The 18,567-nt window shown below is 42.0% G+C and overlaps 1 protein-coding gene across 3 annotated transcripts in view; it reads right to left on the bottom strand.

Annotated features, from left to right (window-relative positions):
• LOC141103740 (vitellogenin-1-like) overlaps positions 1-18,567 on the bottom strand; it is a 232,430-nt gene that overhangs the window by 82,518 nt on the left and 131,345 nt on the right. For 2 of the 3 annotated variants that reach the window (XM_073593683.1, XM_073593682.1), the window contains exons 23-26: positions 15,883-18,132; positions 15,730-15,786; positions 9,557-9,622; positions 1,559-1,618 (exon numbers count right to left, since the gene is read on the bottom strand). In XM_073593683.1, coding sequence (XP_073449784.1) covers positions 1,559-1,618; positions 9,557-9,622; positions 15,730-15,786; positions 15,883-18,132 — 2,433 coding nt within the window. The remainder of the gene's footprint in view (positions 1-1,558; positions 1,619-9,556; positions 9,623-15,729; positions 15,787-15,882; positions 18,133-18,567) is intronic. The other variant, XM_073593684.1, reaches the window with a different exon arrangement.

The following is an 18,567-nucleotide window of genomic DNA, read 5'->3' as shown; positions in this document are numbered from 1 at the left end:
AAAAGGAGTGGCTGCGGGACAATTTTGTGAATGTCCTTGAGTGGCCCAGCCAGAGCCCAGACTTGAACCTGATTGAACAACTTTGGAGAGATCTGAAAATGGCTGTGGCAAGGGTCATGTCTGGAGGAAATCAGGCACCACTCATCTCCTGGCCAATACCATCCCTACAGTGAAGCATTGTGGTGGCAGCATCAGGTTGTGGGGATGTTTTTCAGTGGCAGGAACTGGGAGACTAGTGAGACTAGTCAGGATCGAGGGAAAGATGAATACAGCAATGTACAGAGACATTCTTGATGAAAACCTGCTTCAGAGCACTCTGGACCTCAGACTGGGGTGAAGGTTTATCTTCCAACAGGACAATGACCCTAAGGACATAGCCAAGATAACAAAGGAGTGGCTACGGGACAATTTTGTGAATGTCTTTGAGTGGCCCAGCCAGAGCCCAGATTTGAACCCGATTGAACAACTTTGGAGAGATCTGAAAATGGCTGTGCACCGACGCTCCCCATCCAACCTGATGGAGCTTGAGAGGTCCTGCAAAGAAGAATGGGAGTAACTGCCCAAAAATAGGAGTGCCAAGCTCGTAGCATCATACTCAAATAGACTTGAGGCTGTGATTGGTGACAAAGGTGCTTCAACAAAGTATTGAGCAAAGGCTGTGAATACTTATGCACATGTGATTTATTTTATTTTTTATTTGTTAAACATTTGCAAAGATTTCAAACAAACTTCTTTCATGTTGTCATTATGAGGTATTGTTTGTAGAATTTTGAGGAAAATAATGAATTTAATCCATTTTGGAATGAGGCTGTAACATAACAAAATGTGGAAAAAATGAAGTGATGTGAATACTTTCCGGACACACTGTACACTAACAGATCAATATCTGGTTGGATGGATGTAGTAGCGACTCTCAATGAATTCTCAAGGTGCTCATCAGATATTTTGGTTCTAGTTTTGCCCTTCATGTGCTTCATCCTTGAAAATAGTTGCTCACAAATATAGGTGCTGCCGAAAACTGATGACATGAATAAGGTGTGATTGTGAAGAGTGAGAGATTTATCTTTGAGAAGATAAAACTTATAAAAGTCAGTAAAGAGACACTGTCAAAATTTTATTCGCTCACATGTGTTTGCTAAGTGCAAATGAGACACATTCAATGCCGTCTTAGGGCCACATGTGGAGGCTGGACACCCCTAAACTAATACAAAATTTGCCCTGGTGGGGCTAAAAACTGAATGAAAACTCCACAGTTCTTCTATCACCTTGCCAGCAATAGCGCTATCTTGACTTGTATAGAATGAAAAGGAGAAAGCTGTAACGTAGGTAAAACGAGGTGAACGTTTTTTTTTTTTTTTGTGGTGACGGTGATATTATAAACTCAGCGTGAAAAAATCATCTTTTGTATGTTTCATTTTAAGATCTTAGCAGTAAATTACCCCATATGAGTAGAAAAAAAAGGGCACATATTGAATGCAAAACTAACTGGGCTTAAAGGAACTGGAAAATAAAATATTGATGGAAAGGTAAATGGAAAACCTTGTACGTTGTTCCTGACCTTATAGGATGATGGATTATAATAGCTGCTGCTACTGCTGCTTTTTGTGAATCTTCCATGCTGTAAAAGAATATATAAAATATTTTTTATTATAAGTGCATTAGTTTATATATTTTCAAACCAAGTTTTGACATCAAATTTCAATTTAGTTTTAATTATAGTCTTTTGACTAAAAGGTCATTTTAGTTTTAGTCGCATTTTAGTCTTTCGACTAAAATGCCATTTTAGTTTTAGTCGTATTTTAGTCCTTTGAATTGTTTTAGTCGTATTTTAGTCGACTAAAATCTCCAGTTCATTTTAGTCTACTAAAATCGAATAGGTTTAGTTAAATTTTAATGCATTATATCTTTAGAATTGTATCTTTAGAATTTCCAAACATTATATACTCCTGGAATAAAAATCTAATAACATGTTAATATTTATGGTATTAAGGTATGAACACGCACTACAGAACTTCAAAAATTCCCTTGTGATCTCCCAAAAGGCAATGAAATATTCCCTGGATCAACTTTACCTATAAATGACAGTATCCAGTTATATTATGTACATTTAGGAAAGAATCCAGGCCTTTTTAAAAGCAATCTACTGAGCTGGCCAGACCCCTCTTGAGGGAGTCTATTCCACATTTTCATAGCTCTTACTGTGAAGAAGCCTTTTGAAGAAGTAACGAGGAAGTACAGAGGCTACCTCTTGTGGAAATACCAATTCATGCTCATTTAATGGCTAGGATACGCTAAAGTTTACCACACAAGTATGCAGATCAGAAGTTCTGTCTTTACTCTGACTTTCCTAATCTGTATACTTGTTTGGGGTGAGTGGCTTAGTGGGGTTTTTTCTACCCGAAGCAAATATGCTGTTTGCTGTGCTAGAGAGTTTTCCTCAGAGCTTAGTGAACATGGTGAAACTTTACAAAGACCCAATACCCAATCACGTGCAAGTAAAAATTACAGCATTTTTGCTGCACATGATTGGATGATAGAAGAAAGCAGAACTTCTGCTCATTCTCTAACCTCTGATGAAAATTCCCTTGCAAAGTGCACCTTCCCTTGAAAAGTAAATACAGTAGTCCATTTGCCTTTAGTAAATGAACTATGTGTCAAAACCAATATTTTTCCCATATCACTTTAAAAGCATGTTAACAATGGCTGACCCTTATTTCTCTAATGCCGCGTACACACGAGCGGAATGTCCGACAGAAAAAGCCAGACGGAAGCTTTTCATCGTATATACCGATCGTGTGTAGGTCTCATCAGACGTTTTTTTTTTTCGAAAAATCTGATGGACCTAGAAATGGAACATGTTCTAAATCTTCCCGACGGACCCAATTCTTATCGGGAAAACCGCTCGTCTGTATGCTGGTCCGATGGACCAAAAAAGACGCATGCTCTGAAGCAAGTACGAGACGGAAGCTATTGGCTCCTGGCTATTGAACTTCCCTTTTCTAGTCCCGTCGTAAGTGTTGTACGTCACCGCGTTCTGGACAGTCGGACTTTGGTCGGACTTTGGGTTGACTGTGTGTAGGCAAGACCGCTTGAATGGAATTCCGTCAAAGTTTCGTCAGAGTTTATTACGACGGCTAAACCGGTCGTGTGTACGCGGCATAAGACTTTGCTTCCCAAATTGGAGTTTTGTGTTGGCACCATATTGCCAATTTGTCTTAGCATTTTGATAAACTTATAGCTGAGAACTTTTATTTGAGATGGGTAAGGATCTGCGTGTGAAAGTAATTTACCCTACTAGCAGCCACACAAATTTGAAATTTTGTGTGGAATTGGCTTTAAATTTGGCCTGCCTTCTCCTTTGTCACTAAACATTTGTTATGCCAATTTTTCCATGGGAATATGTTAATTTAAATGTGTGATCTGTGAGAATACAATTCAAAAATCCCTCAGCACCTACCTACGGTATGTCAGCCTCAGTGGCGGCTGGTGCTCAATTTTTTTGGGGGGAGGGGGGCGGCAAACAAACCCACTCACTCACCCTATCCACAGTTGTGGCTTCCCCGGCTTCTCCTCCCGGCAAATGCAGTCTTAAGATCCGCCTCCTGTCCTGTTTGGCCGTAAGGAGAACCAGGAAGACAATAGCGAATATTAATTGGCTAATGTCACAAGTGGGTGGGTTGGGGGTGCAATGCTCTGCGCCCCAAGCCCAACCTTTTTGAAGCCAATTAGAGCCTCAGGCTCTAATCATGTGCTTAAAAAAAAAACTCATAGAGTCTGGCACCCTGCATGGAAATTAGGGGGGGGCAGCGCCTCTGCGCCCCTTATGGACCATCCACGGCTGGTCAGCTTTTATTAACTACCTATCAACTGTGCAGACCAAGAAAACAGAGATAATTTCATGTTTTCTGCTGAAAAGACCCTTCTGACTTCACATCCCCGGCACCCCTTTTCCCCTACAGTTTTTTTATTGAATTAAAGTGTATCTATGGTCAAAATATAAAATCATATTCATTTCCACATTGTATTTCAATTATTTATTGCCTTTTCCTATTAATCTGAATGATCTGGATTTTTGTAAATTTACTTTGTGAAGATCACATTTGCTTCCTTGAATTCTGTGACATGTAGTCACTATGCCCTGTGAGTAGGCACTGCTGTGTCACACATTTCACAGAGCCTGCCTTCTGACCTACAGAGGTGCTGAGAGGGGGAGTTTCAGGAGGCGGAGTCAGTACAGAAATACTGCTTGCAGGCAGCAAGGTACCATGGGATATGTAGTCCTTAGAAATTGAGGAGAAGCTGCAAAGCATGAAGAAAATTTAAGAGGTTGTGGAAAGAGATGGCCAGCAGACAGGCAGAGCTCACAACATGAGATTTTTTTAAGTAAGCTTATATTGGATTGTCAAATATAAATATTGTTTGTATTGCTATTACAATGCTGATGTTATAAAATGAAAGTGTATGTTGTGACCATAGATCTCCCTAAAGTCATAAATGTTCACAGCTGGCCAGAAGACAAAATAAGAAAAACTTTGTTATAATTTGTACATTTGGAGACTTGGTGCTTCTCCCTGTAGCCCTGCAGCTCTGTACGCTGGCTAACAAATTTCTAAGATTGGGTTCACACTGCTCTGGCACGGAAGTCGCACAACTTTCGATCCAACTTTGCCCTGTGACTTCAGGTCAGACTTCTATGCGACTTCAATGAGCAGGATCCAAGTTTAAGATGATTGTGACCTGTCCTTTGACCAATTAAAATAATTCCTTTGCTTCTGGTATGGAGGAAACCTCACGTCAAATTTATTAAAAAAAAAACAAAAAACGGCATGGTGTCCCCCCCAGATCCATATCAGGCCCTTTGAGTCTGGTATGGATCTTGAGGGGGGCCCTACGCCGTTTTACCTTTGCCGCGAGGTTTCCCCTCAAAATCCATACCAGACCGAAAGGGTTTGGTATGCCCACGCCATTTTTTATTCTTTAATTTTGGCGTGGGGTTCCCTTTCAAGATCCTCAGAGCACAAGTGCTATGCCAAAAGTCGGATCATTTAAGATGACAACCTGACTTACATTCAAATCAATGGGCTGAAATTGTGCCCAAGTCGGACCAAAGTAGTACAGGAACCTTTCTCAAAGTTGAACCGACACAAGTCGGATCAGTTAAGAGGGCTCTCATAGGGAACCATTGATTTTGACATGTCATGTGACATGTGCTCTCAAAGTCGGAGCGTATGTCGGACCATTGTGAACTGGTCCTAATACTGGGATGTCCAAATTTTCAATGATAAAATTCAACATTTTGATCTTTGGGCCACATTGGAAGAAGAGGAATTGTCTTGAGCCACACATAAAATAAACTAACAATACGGATAGCTGATGAGCAGAAAAAGTTGGGCAGATCACAAGTTAACGGTCACCGATACAGAATAGATAATGTGCCTGAGTAATAAATAGGGCTGCGCATCTTCACTGGCCTCACGATTCGATTCGATTACGATTATCAAGTCAACGATTCGATTCGATTCCGCGATGCATCACGATGCATCACGATTACAGCGCAAGTCCGCAAGTTCTCATGGTTTTCATCAAAAAAAAATTCAAGTAGTCAGGAGGACTCCATTTTTTTTATCCTATCTGTTCTTAAGAAAAAAAAAAGAGACAGCAGAGGAGCTCCAGGCTCTCTTCCACAATACTAAAGGAGATGGTCAGAGCCTGCGGACATGCTACAGGAGATGATCAGAGACTGCAGACATGCTACAGGAGATGATCAGAGACTGCAGACATGCTACAGGAGATGATCAGAGACTGCGGACATGCTACAGGAGATGATCAGAGACTGCAGACATGCTACAGGAGATGATCAGAGACTGCGGACATGCTACAGGAGATGATCAGAGACTGCGGACATGCTACAGGAGATGATCAGAGACTGCGGACATGCTACAGGAGATGATCAGAGACTGCGGACATGCTACAGGAGATGATCAGAGACTGCGGACATGCTACAGGAGATGATCAGAGACTGCGGACATGCTACAGGAGATGATCAGAGACTGCGGACATGCTACAGGAGATGATCAGAGACTGCGGACATGCTACAGGAGATGATCAGAGACTGCGGACATGCTACAGGAGATGATCAGAGACTGCGGACATGCTACAGGAGATGATCAGAGACTGCGGACATGCTACAGGAGATGATCAGAGACTGCGGACATGCTACAGGAGATGATCAGAGACTGCGGACATGCTACAGGAGATGATCAGAGACTGCGGACATGCTACAGGAGATGGTCAGAGACTGCGGACATGCTACAGGAGATGGTCAGAGACAGCAGACATGCTACAGGAGATGGTCAGAGACTGCGGACATGCTACAGGAGATGGTCAGAGACTGCGGACATGCTACAGGAGATGGTCAGAGACTGCGGACATGCTACAGGAGATGGTCAGAGACTGCGGACATGCTACAGGAGATGGTCAGAGACTGCTGACATGCTACAGGAGATGGTCAGAGACTGCGGACATGCTACAGGAGATGGTCAGAGACTGCGGACATGCTACAGGAGATGGTCAGAGACTGCGGACATGCTACAGGAGATGGTCAGAGACTGCGGACATGCTACAGGAGATGGTCAGAGACTGCGGACATGCTACAGGAGATGGTCAGAGACTGCGGACATGCTACAGGAGATGGTCAGAGACTGCGGACATGCTACAGGAGATGGTCAGAGACTGCGGACATGCTACAGGAGATGGTCAGAGACTGCGGACATGGTACAGGAGATGGGCACAGACAGCGGCGGACATGGCACAGGAGATGGGCACAGACTGCGGCGGACATGGCACAGGAGATGGGCACAGACTGCGGCGGACATGGCACAGGAGATGGGCACAGACTGCGGCGGACATGGCACAGGAGATGGGCACAGACTGCGGCGGACATGGCACAGGAGATGGGCACAGACTGCGGCGGACATGGCACAGGAGATGGGCACAGACTGCGGCGGACATGGCACAGGAGATGGGCACAGACTGCGGTGGACATGGCACAGGAGATGGGCACAGACTGCGGTGGACATGGCACAGGAGATGGGCACAGACTGCGGCGGACATGGCACAGGAGATGGGCACAGACTGCGGCGGACATGGCACAGGAGATGGGCACAGACTGCGGACAATAATGCAGAGTTGTGGTGTGATGAAGGCACATAGAAGACAATTTATGATATGGACTTGTGTCACAGCGCCCCCCCCTCCCCCTCCCCCTCCGTACTCACATGCTGCTCTGCCGGTGGCAGCCTGTAATGAGCAGGGCGATCTGCCTGCTCACCATCTCCCCCCGATCTCCATTTGTGCGGCCGGTGTTCCGCCGGTTGTCACATCTGAGGTGGGCAGCGAATTCTCCCGGGAGAGCGCTCCGTGCGTAAAGCTGTTATTAGTGTGTATATTGCGGTCATGTGACACTCGGCCGCGCCTCCCTCCTCTCACGTCTCTCCTGATGTCAGCCCCGCCCGCCTCTCTTCTGACCTGATAGCTCCAGTCAGTGGGCGGAGCTGACATCAGGAGAGACTGAGAGGAGGGAGGCGCGGCCGAGTGTCACATGACCGCAATATACACACTAATAACAGCTTTACGCACGGAGCGCTCTCCCGGGAGGGGGCGGGGCCAGAAATCGATTATTCGGGTCGCATGCATCGATGTCGCATCGGGGACACCCGAATCGCGATGCATCGATGCTGCGATTAATTTCAGCAGCCCTAGTAATAAAACGTCTTTTTTTGTAATATTTTTTCTTATAGTAATAAAAAAGGCCAATTTAAAACGAGTGCCATGTCTGACACTGTTTTTGATACATCCGGAAAGTATTCATATCGCTTCACTTTTTCCACATTTTGTTATGTTACAGCCTTATTCCAAAATAGATTAAATTCATTATTTTGCTCATATTTCTACAAACAATACCCCATAATGACAACGTGAAAGAAGTTTGTTTGAAATTTTTGCAAATAATTAAAAATAAAAAATGAAAAAAAATCACATGTACATAAGTATTCACAGCCTTTGCAATGACACTCAAAATTGAGCTCAGGTGCATCCTGTTTCCACTGATCATCCTTAAGATGTTTCTACAACTCAATTGGAGTCCACCTGTGGTAAATTCCATTGATTGAACATGATTTGGAAAGGCACACGCCTGTCTATATAAGGTCCCACAGTTAACAGTGCATGTCAGAGCACAAACCAAGCCATAAAGTCCAACGAGTTGTCTGTAGACCTCCGAGACAGGATTGTATCGATGCACAGATCTGGGGAAGGGGACAGAAAGATTTCTGCAGCATTGAAGGTCTCAATGAGCACAGTGGCCTCCATCATCCGTAAATGGAAGAGGTTTGGAACCACCAGGAGTCTTCCTAGAAAGGGCCGCCAAGCCAAACTGAGCAATTGGGGGAGAAGGGCATTAGTCAGGAAGGTGACCAAGAACCCGATGGTTCAGAGCTCTAGCGTTTCTCTGTGGAGAGAGGAGAACCTTCCAGAAGAACAAACATCTCTGCAGCATTCCACCAATCAGGCCTGTATGGTAGAGTGGCCAGACGTGGCCACTCCTCAGGAAAAGGCACATGACATCCTGTCTGGAGTTTGCCAAAAGGCACCTGAAGGTCTCTCAGACCATGAGAAACAAAATTATCTGGTCTGATGACACAAAGATTGAACTCTTTGGCCTGAATGGCAAGGGTCATGTCTGGAGGATACCAGGCACAACTCATCTCCTGGCCAATACCATCCCTACAGTGAAGCATGGTGGTGGCAGCATCAGCTGTGGGAATGTTTTTCAGTGGCAGGAACTGGGAGACTAGTCAGGATCGAGGGAAAGATGAATACAGCAATGTACAGCGACATTCTTGATGAAAACCTGCTTCAGAGTGCTCTGGACCTCAGACTGGAGCGAAGGTTCATCTTCCAACAGGACAATGACCCTAAGGACACAGTCAAGATAACAAAGGAGTGGCTATGGGATAACTCTGTGAATGTCCTTGAGTGGCCCAGCCAGAGCCCAGACTTGAACTTGATTGAACAACTTTGGAGAGATCTGAAAATGGCTGTGCACCGACGCTCCCCATCCAACCTGATGGAGCTTAAGAGGTCCTGCAAAGAAGAATGGGAGAAACTGCCCAAAAATAGGTGTGCCAAGCTTGTAGCATCATATTCAAAAAGACTTGAGGCTGTAATTGGTGACAAAGGTGCTTCAACAAAGTATTGAGCAAAGGCTGTGAATACTTATGTTCATGTGATTTCTTTTATTTTTATTTTAAATACATTTGCAAAGATTTCAAACAAACTTCTGTCATGTTTTTTTTGTGGTGACGGTGATATTATAAACTCAGCGTGAAAAAAATCATCTTTTGTATGTTTCATTTTAAGATCTTAGCAGTAAATTACCCCATATGAGCAGAAAAAAAGGGCACATATTGAATGCAAAACTAACTGGGCTTAAAGGAACTGGAAAATAAAATATTGATGGAAAGGTAAATGGAAAACCTTGTACGTTGTTCCTGACCTTATAGGATGATGGATAATAATAGCTGCTGCTACTGCTACTGCTGCTTTTTGTGACTCTTCCATGCTGTAAAAGAATATATAAAATAGTTTTATTATAAGTGCATTAGTTTATATATTTTCAAACCAAATTTGGACATCAAATTTCAATTCAGTTTTAGGTATAGTCTTTTGACTAAAAGGTCATTTTAGTTTTAGTCGTATTTTAGTCTTTTGACTAAAAAGCCATTTTAGTTTTAGTCGTATTTTAGTCCTTTGAATTGTTTTAGTCGTATTTTAATCGACTAAAGTCTCCAGTTCATTTTAGTCTACTAAAATCGAATGGGTTTGATTAAATTTTAATGCATTATATCTTTAGAATTATATCTTTAGAATTTCCAAACATTATATACTCCTGGAATAAAAATCGAATAACATGTTAATATTTATGGTATTAAGGCTTGAACACGCACTACAGGCACAGATTTAGCCGTATTGCTTTTTGACAAGCAGAAGTACAACTTGAACAAATAAAAAAGCCCAACAAACTGCAACCTCTATTGGTTTAATGCCATTGCACATATTACCTGAATATATTATAGAACATTAAATATTAAGCCTTTTTCTTAATTTTTTTTTCTTTCAGCAGCTTAGTAGATCCCTCTACTTATTCTTATGTGGTAGTGCAGTGTTAATTTTTATGTCAAATTTCAATTTAGTTTTAGTAATAGTCTTTTGACTAAAATGAACACGCAATGCCATTTTAGTTTTAGTTGTATTTTATTCATCTGAATTGTTTTAGTTTTAGTCGTATTTTAGTCGACTAAAATAGTATTAATTTTGTAGACGAAAATATTTTAGTCTACGAAATTAACACTGCAAACCACTTAACCTTAACCAGGTTAGTCCAGATGTCCATGTGACTAATGTTTAATTCCAGATCTTACCTGAGGCATTCCAAATCATTCCCTGACAAGGGAGATCCTAAGACAAGGGCCACCTAGGGAATGTAATCCTACCAACTTGTTATGGGTTTGCCCTGGTACTACTCCTAAAGAACGTCCCTGGTTCAGCTTCCAGGAGGAGCTACCAGTAAGTACAATTTTTTGGGTTGGTGTCAAAGTATCTAGGGGCTTAAAGGTTTCTGGCCCTAATGCATATGGTCATAGGTGAAAGCTGAAAGCTTTGTCAGGAAAATCAGCTCATGTCACGTTTTTTGTACAAAGTTTTTACAATGTTTTTGAGCTTTGAGGAGCCAGCGCTCACCAGTTTCTTAACCAGTGACTCATCCCTGCTGTCAGCAGCAGGGATGAGTCATCAGTTGTTAAGGAGCCGACACATGCCAGCGTCCTAACAACCAGTGACTCATTCCTGTTGTCAGCAGCAGGGATGAGTCATCGGTTGTTAAGGAGCTGGTATCCACCAGCGTCCTAACAACCAGTGACTCATTCCTACTGTCAGCAACAGGGATGAGTCATCAGTTGTTAAGGAGCCGGCACATGCCAGCATCCTAACAACCATTGACTCATTCCTGTTGTCAGCAGCAGGGATGAGTCATCGGTTGTTAAGGAGCTGGTATCCACCAGCGTCCTAACAACGAGTCATCCCTGCTGTCAGCAGAAGGTATACAAAAGACCTGGCATTGAAAAAAAGCCCCGCTCATCCCCATTTTTCTGGCCTGCTGAGCAGCATGCTTACATAAGGGTCTGGTATGGATTTTTTTTTGTTTTATTGGCATAGGATCCCCTTCAAAATTTATAACAGACCCGAAGGTTTTAGTATGGATTGGGGAGGGGGACCCAACCTCTGTTTTTTTTTTTTTTTTTCAGTGTCGACTCTTTTTGTGTTTTGGAATCCCCACAGACAGCAGGGATGACTCAGTGTTATTAGGATCCTGGCGAATGCTGGTGCCTTCACAACCAATGACTTATCTCTGCTGCTGACAGCAGGAATGAGCCGTTGGCCAACATTCACCAAAAACATGCAATAAAATGTGCAAAACTGTCAAAAGCGCACAAATCACGCATTTCAATGCATTTATATGGGGGAAAAATCTTCTAAATTGCACCAATCCGCCAGATTCGAGCCACAAAAAAGCCTCCAAAACCTTTTTGGGCTTCAGGCGTTTGGAGTGGAGATGTGGTCTCTGGTTAGTGTAATATATAACACATTTCTAATAATAATAGATATAGTTCACAAATACATTACATAGTTACATAGTAGGTGAGGTTGAAAAAAGACACAAGTCCATCAAGTCCAACCTATGTGTGTGATTATGTGTCAGCATTACATTATATATCCCTGTATTTGCGATCATTCAGGTGCTTATCTAATAGTTTCTTGAAGCTATCAATGCTCCCCGCTGAGACCACCGCCTGTGGAAGGGAATTCCACATCCTTGCCGCTCTTACAGTAAAGAACGCTCTACGTAGTTTAAGGTTAAATCTCTTTTCTTCTAATTTTAATGAGTGGCCACAAGTCTTGTTAAACTCCCTTCTGTGAAAAAGTTTTATTCCTATCGTAGGGTCACCAGTACGGTATTTGTATATTGAAATCATATCCCCTCTCAAGCGTCTCTTCTCCAGAGAGAATAAGTTCAGTGCTCGCAACCTTTCCTCATAACTAATATCCTCCAGACCCTTTATTAGCTTTGTTGCCCTTCTTTGTACTCGCTCCATTTACAGTACATCCTTCCTGAGGACTGGTGCCCAGAACTGGACAGCATACTCCAGGTGCGACCGGACCAGAGTCTTGTAGAGTGGGAGAATTATTGTTTTATATCTGGAGTTGATCCCCTTTTTAATGCATGACAATATTCTGTTTGCTTTATTAGCAGCAGCTTGGCATTGCATGTCATTGCTGAGCCTATCATCTACTAGGACCCCCAGGTCCTTTTCCATCCTAGATTCCCCCAGAGGTTCTCCCCCCAGTGTATAGATTGCATTCATATTTTTGCCACCCAAATGCATTATTTTTACATTAACATAATATCCATATATAAAGTCCATTGCGTATAACTTCTGATGTGTAAACTGAATTAATCTATCGTGCCAAAAGGGCCAAAGTGCTGTAAACTTCAAATAAAGTGCAAAGGTGCTTCCTTTCAGTGTCAAGGAGAAAACAACTGGCGCGTAGGGGTAAAGTCCAGCCAGCTTAAGAAAACAATGGGGGTTATTTACGAAAGGCAAATCCACTTTGCACTGCAAGTGTAAAGTGCACTTGAAATTGCACTGAAAGTGCACTTGGAAGTGCAGTCGCTGTAAATCCGAGGGGGACATGCAAGGACAATAAAAAACAGCATTTTAGCTTGCACATGATTGGATAATAAATTCAGCAGAGCTTCCCCTCATTTCAGATCTACCCCTCAGATTTACAGCGACTGCACTTCCAAGTGCACTTGTAGTGCAAAGTGGATTTGCCTTTTGTAAATAACCCCCAATGTCTCTTATAAGCAGTACAATGATATGGGATGGGAGGCAGTCTATTGTGATCACAGGGCTGTAATGAATTGGTGGTATACTGGGAAAGTTCAGGGATCACTTATGGCTGCTGACCTCAGAGTTGTGAAGGCTCTGTATATTGGTGAAAGGAAATATCTGCCTCAAATGTGCTTAAAGTTTTTTCTGATAAGGTCTCCTCATTTTTATGTTTATTCTTAACTATGTTTATGCTATTTTTAAACATTTGTTTATTGGCATTATTATTAGTATGATTTTATCTTTTATCATCATGTCACCATACTGTGTTTTAAGCTTTTTAACCACTTCAGCCCCAGAAGATTTGGCTGCTTAATGACCAGAGCATTTTTTGCGATATGGCACTGCGTGGTTTTAACTGACAATTGCGTGGTCATGCGATGCTGTACCCAAACAAAATTGACGTCCTTTTTTTTCCCCACAAATAGAGCTTTCTTTTGGTGGTATTTGATCATCTCTGCGTTTTTTATTTTTTGCGCTATTAACAAAAAAAGAGCAACAATTTTGAAAAAAAAACACAATATTTTGTACTTTTTGCTATGATAAATATCCCCAATTTTTTTTTAAAAACGCTAATTTTTTTCTCAGTTTAGGCCGATATGTATTCTTCTACATATTTTTGGTAAAAAAATTGCAATAAGCGTATATTGATTGGTTTGCGCAAAAGTTATAGCGTCTACAAAATAGGGGATAGATTTATGGCATTTTTATTATTATTATTTTTTTTTTACTAGTAATGGCGGCAATCTGCAATTTTTATTGTGACTGCGACATTTTTGCGGACACATCGGACACTTTTGACACATTTTTTGGACGATTGACAATTATACAGCGATCAGTGCTATAAAAATGCACTGATTACTGTATAAATGTTACTGGCAGGGAAGGATTTAACACTAGGGGGCGATCAAGGGGTTAAATGTGTTCCCTGACTGTGTGTTAAAACTGTAGGGGGAGGTGACTGACCTAGAGGAAACGACAGATCGTGGTTCCTAGCTATTAGGAACTCACGATCTGTCTCTCCTTACAGAACAGAACAGGGATTTGTGTGTTTACACGCACGTCCCTGTTCTGCCTCTCGTGCCCGCGATCGCTCGTGGCCAGCGGTCATCGCGATCGTCGGCCACAAGCATCAGCACCCCCGCAATGCAGCGGGCTCGTGCGTGTGCCTCCGGCAGCGTTCACGCGCCTGCTATCCCGCTTAAAGGAGCCGACGTACAGCTATGACGGCTCGTGGGAACATGCCGACCTGCCACAGTATAATGACGGCGGCTGGTTGGCAAGCGGTTAAGCATTGTTTGTTTTTATTTTTGTTTTATTTTTGATGTTCTCATTGGTATTGCTGGTCATTATAGTCCACCTATCAGCATCATCTCTCACAGACTATTTATATTGCCAACATGTCATAGCCACACGAGGCCTGTAGAAGGAGCTGAAGGCCCCGAGCGAGTAGCCTATTCTATTCACAGCATTTGCCGTATCTCGTTCCGGTGACGTCGATTCCGGTTTTTCGGTCCGCCTTCCACGCTGTTTGCACTTCCCGTTTCCTGGTGGCCACAGGACGCTGAGGACAGCAAACATCCATCCATCAACACAACCTGGAGAGTGATGACCACATCCCCATGGACACAGGAAGGCCACACATCTTCCCTATCTTGATACTCCTATTGATGACTAGCACCATGCCCTGGAGATCCATTTACTGATGATCCCATTTTAATCCTTTCCCCTGGCAGTGTTCTTAATCTTACTTTTGTATTAAAACTCTTGGAATACTGCACTTAGATTGGTGCATCCTTCTCTTTCTCTTGCTTCCCTTCAGCGTGCCCTCTCACTCACTAGCTTCTATGGACTCTCAGTGCACTTCTGGTTTTGGTTTGCTTGATGCTTAGATATTTCTCTGTAAATGCGAGTGTTCATGTTATAAACCTGTCATTTTACAAATAAACGGAATTACGCTATGTGGATCTCTCTTGCCATTTTCCCTATATTTTGCACGAGTACCTTATGGTCCTGATACTGAGGAGCAGATCCGAGGAGAGGGACAACAAAGACCAGCAAGCCCAGGATACATAACAGGCGTTCGTGACTCCTATCAGTGGGAGTTCATAGAAGCTGTGCATGAGTACCTTATTGCCCTGCCACTGAGGAGCAGATCTAAGGAGAAGCACAACAAAGACCAGCAAGCTCAGGATATCTAACAGATGTTCATGACTCCGAACGGTGGGAGTCCATAGAAGCTGACGAGTGAGTGGGCAGACTGAAGGGACCTTTACACTTTATTTGAAGTTTACAGTACTTTGGGCATGATGGAATAATTCAGTTTACACATCAGAAGATATACGTGAAGAACTTTATATATGGATATCATGTTAATGTATTTGTGAACTATATCTACTGTTATAAGAAATGGGTTATATATTACACTGACCAGTCCATAAGAAGGTATATTTTATTTTATTATCTTTTTTAGGGTAGCACTCTATACAATTTGGTTTTTATTTCTAATATAGTTAAGTTTATACATTTTCGATTGCAAAAGAATGGAAAACACCATGTTATAACTTAAAATGTTAATTTCCATTCAAATTGTTTACTCTGAGTTACATTCAACCCATGTACAACACTGGCTAGGATTCGAACATGTCAAATTTGTATGTGCTAGGCATATGTCATATGTCATAAAAACAGTTGTAACTGGGGAACAAATGTTACATACCATAAGAGTAGATGTTGACTCAAACTTACTATTGATACTTTCTACTTCAAAGAGTTCCTGAAAATTTGAAAGAAATAATGTTAAATTGGTATAAATAGTCCTTGGAGGGAAAAAGAAGAAAGAGAAGGAAGTAAAAGGGAAAGTATAATTTACCAAGAGATTTGATGAAATCTGTGAAATTGAATAGATTTCCTTTTGTGACATTGGTGTTCTTGTATCATTTAGACCAGTGTTTGGAAATGTAATACTGCTATCTTTGAGATGTCTTCTGAACTCTTTTGCATGTTTCTTGCTTTCTTTGTGTTGTTTCTGGTGACCTAAACTGTGCCTCTTCTTACTACCTTTCCTGTGTCTTCTGTTTCCACTCTGCTTTCCGAGACTTAAGCTATTGCTGTCACTATATTGCTGTTGTATTTTGTGCCACTTTGTTGATTTTCGCTCATGTTTGCCTTCACTCAGGCTGCTGTCCCCACTACTGCTACTGCTTTCACTACTTAAAAATTTGCATTTCTTATTACTGGCCTTCCCTTGTGAGTGGTGGCATTTAGTTCTGTGATGGCGGTCTTTTTGTTCTTCTTTATGATGGGTGCCACTCTCTTTAGGTTTCTGCCAACATGTACAGTTCCTTTTTGGTTCTTTTGAGTTAGGAATTTGCGTTTCCTTCTGATAACCTTTGTGTTGATCTTTATGATGGTGCCGTTGTACTCCTTCATCATGACCCTTGTAATGTTCCTTTGCTTCTCCTTGTTTATGTTGTTGGTTTTCTTTTTCATGTTCACCCTTGTGTCGTTTGTCTGTTTCTCCTTCATGGTGTTTTTGTTGATTGCCATTTTCCTGTCTTTCATGTTCACCCTTGTGATGTGTTTCATGGGGGGCTTTGTTCTGACTATCTGCTTCCCCCTTTGTATGTTGGTATTTATCTTGGTGCTGTTGTACGCCTTTATGTTGGCCTTCGTGGTGTTGTTTTGCTTCTCCTAGTTCAGGTTTGTGGATTTGATGTTTCCCTTGATTTCTTCTTTCGTGTTCTCCTTTGTGTTGCTTGTTTCTTTCACCTTCTCTGTGTTTATGTTGATGGCTATTTTCCCCACTTTCATATTGATCCTTGTGTTGTATCTCATGTTTGCTGTGTTGGCCTTTTTTATGGCTGTCAGGTCCTCCCTTTGTATGTTGGTCTTTATTTTGGTGCTCTTGTGCTCCTTCATGATGCCCTGTGTGGTGTTCTTTTGATTCTCCTTGTTTATGTTTTTGCTTTTCATGCTCCCCTTTATTTCCTCCTTCATGTTCTCTTTTGTGTTGTCTGTCTCTTTCACCTTCACGGTGTTTATGTTGATGATGGCCATTTTCCCGACTTTCATATTGATCCTTGTGTTGTATCCCATGTTTGCTGTGTTGGCCTTTTTTATGGCTGTCAGGTCCTCCCTTTGTATGTTGGTCTTTATCTTGGTGCTCTTGTGCTCCTTCATGATGCCCTGTGTGGTGTTCTTTTGGTTCTCCTTGTTTATGTTTTTGCTTTTCATGCTCTCCTTGATTTCCTCCTTCATGTTCTCTTTTGTGTTGCCTGTCTCCTTCATCTTCATGGTGTTTATGTTGATTGCCATTTTCCCATCTTTCATTTTCACCCTTGTGATTTGTCACATGTTGCCACTTGCTGTGGGGGCCTTTGTGTTGACTATCTGGTTCCCCCTTTGTATGCTGGTTTTTATGATATTTGTCATTTTCCCCACTTTCATATTGATCCTTGTGATAAGTCTCATGTTGGCTTTTCCTCTGGTGGCCTTTTTGCTCTCTATCAGGTCCTCTCTTTGTATGTTGGTCTTTATCTTGGTGCTCTTGTGCTCCTTCATGATGCCCTGTGTGGTGTTCTTTTGGTTCTCCTTGTTTATGTTTTTGCTTTTTATGCTCCCCTTTATTTCCTCCTTCATGTTCTCTTTTGTGTTGTCTGTCTCTTTCACCTTCACGGTGTTTATGTTGATGATGGCCATTTTCCCAACTTTCATATTGATCTTTGTGAGGCGTCTCATGTTGCTCCTTGCTGTAATGGCCTTTGGTTGTATGTTGGCCTTTCTGATAGTGCTCCTTTTCCCATCTCTCATGAGAAGGATTGTGGTGGTCTGTGTTTTCTGGCCAGCATTTGCAATGGATTTCCATTTCTTTTTTCTTGTCCCGACCCTTGTGCTTTCCTGGATGATGCGGATATATTTGATGTTGTGTTTCTTGCTCTGAATGTCGATGAGATTCCTGTTGCTGTTCTCTATTCTTCGTTCCATTTTGGAGTCTTTGCTTTTCTTGGCTAGCTGTGCTTGCATTGGACCTCATTGAGGATTCAGACGCAATTGAAAATTGTGACGTATTCCCAGAATTAGAGGAACTTTCATTTGACGATGAGCTATTTCTTGAACCAACCTGGTAAGATTACAATTCAGACAGCCATTAAAAAAAAATATATTCTTAGCATATCGTGATACAACAAAGGTTCTTGTGCTGTTTTGTGAGTCAAGCAGGAAGAAACACATATTGTAATTTACACAGAAATATTTAAAAAATTTAACTTTTTTTCTGAACTTTCCCTCAAAATATCATAATGCTCTCTCCTGTAACTGCACAAAAATCATTGTTTATTTCAGAACGATTTATAGTTTCTGTAAATTACTCAAAGTGGAACTTCACCCAAAAGAGGAAGTTCTGCTTGTCTTCCTCCACCCTCCTCTTTAAGTTTTGCCACTTAATTTTTTTAGGGGGAGCCTGGTTTTGACAGGTACCCACTCCTAATCGCTATTTCCTATCCGACTGGAACTTTGTCCCCTCCTCCTTCCCCCGCAGCCTTCTGGGACACCTTGC

Source organism: Aquarana catesbeiana, linkage group LG07 (genome assembly GCF_042186555.1).
Source record: "Aquarana catesbeiana isolate 2022-GZ linkage group LG07, ASM4218655v1, whole genome shotgun sequence".
Classification (NCBI taxonomy): Eukaryota; Metazoa; Chordata; class Amphibia; order Anura; family Ranidae; genus Aquarana; species Aquarana catesbeiana.
This window is presented reverse-complemented; position numbering and strand designations above follow the sequence as displayed.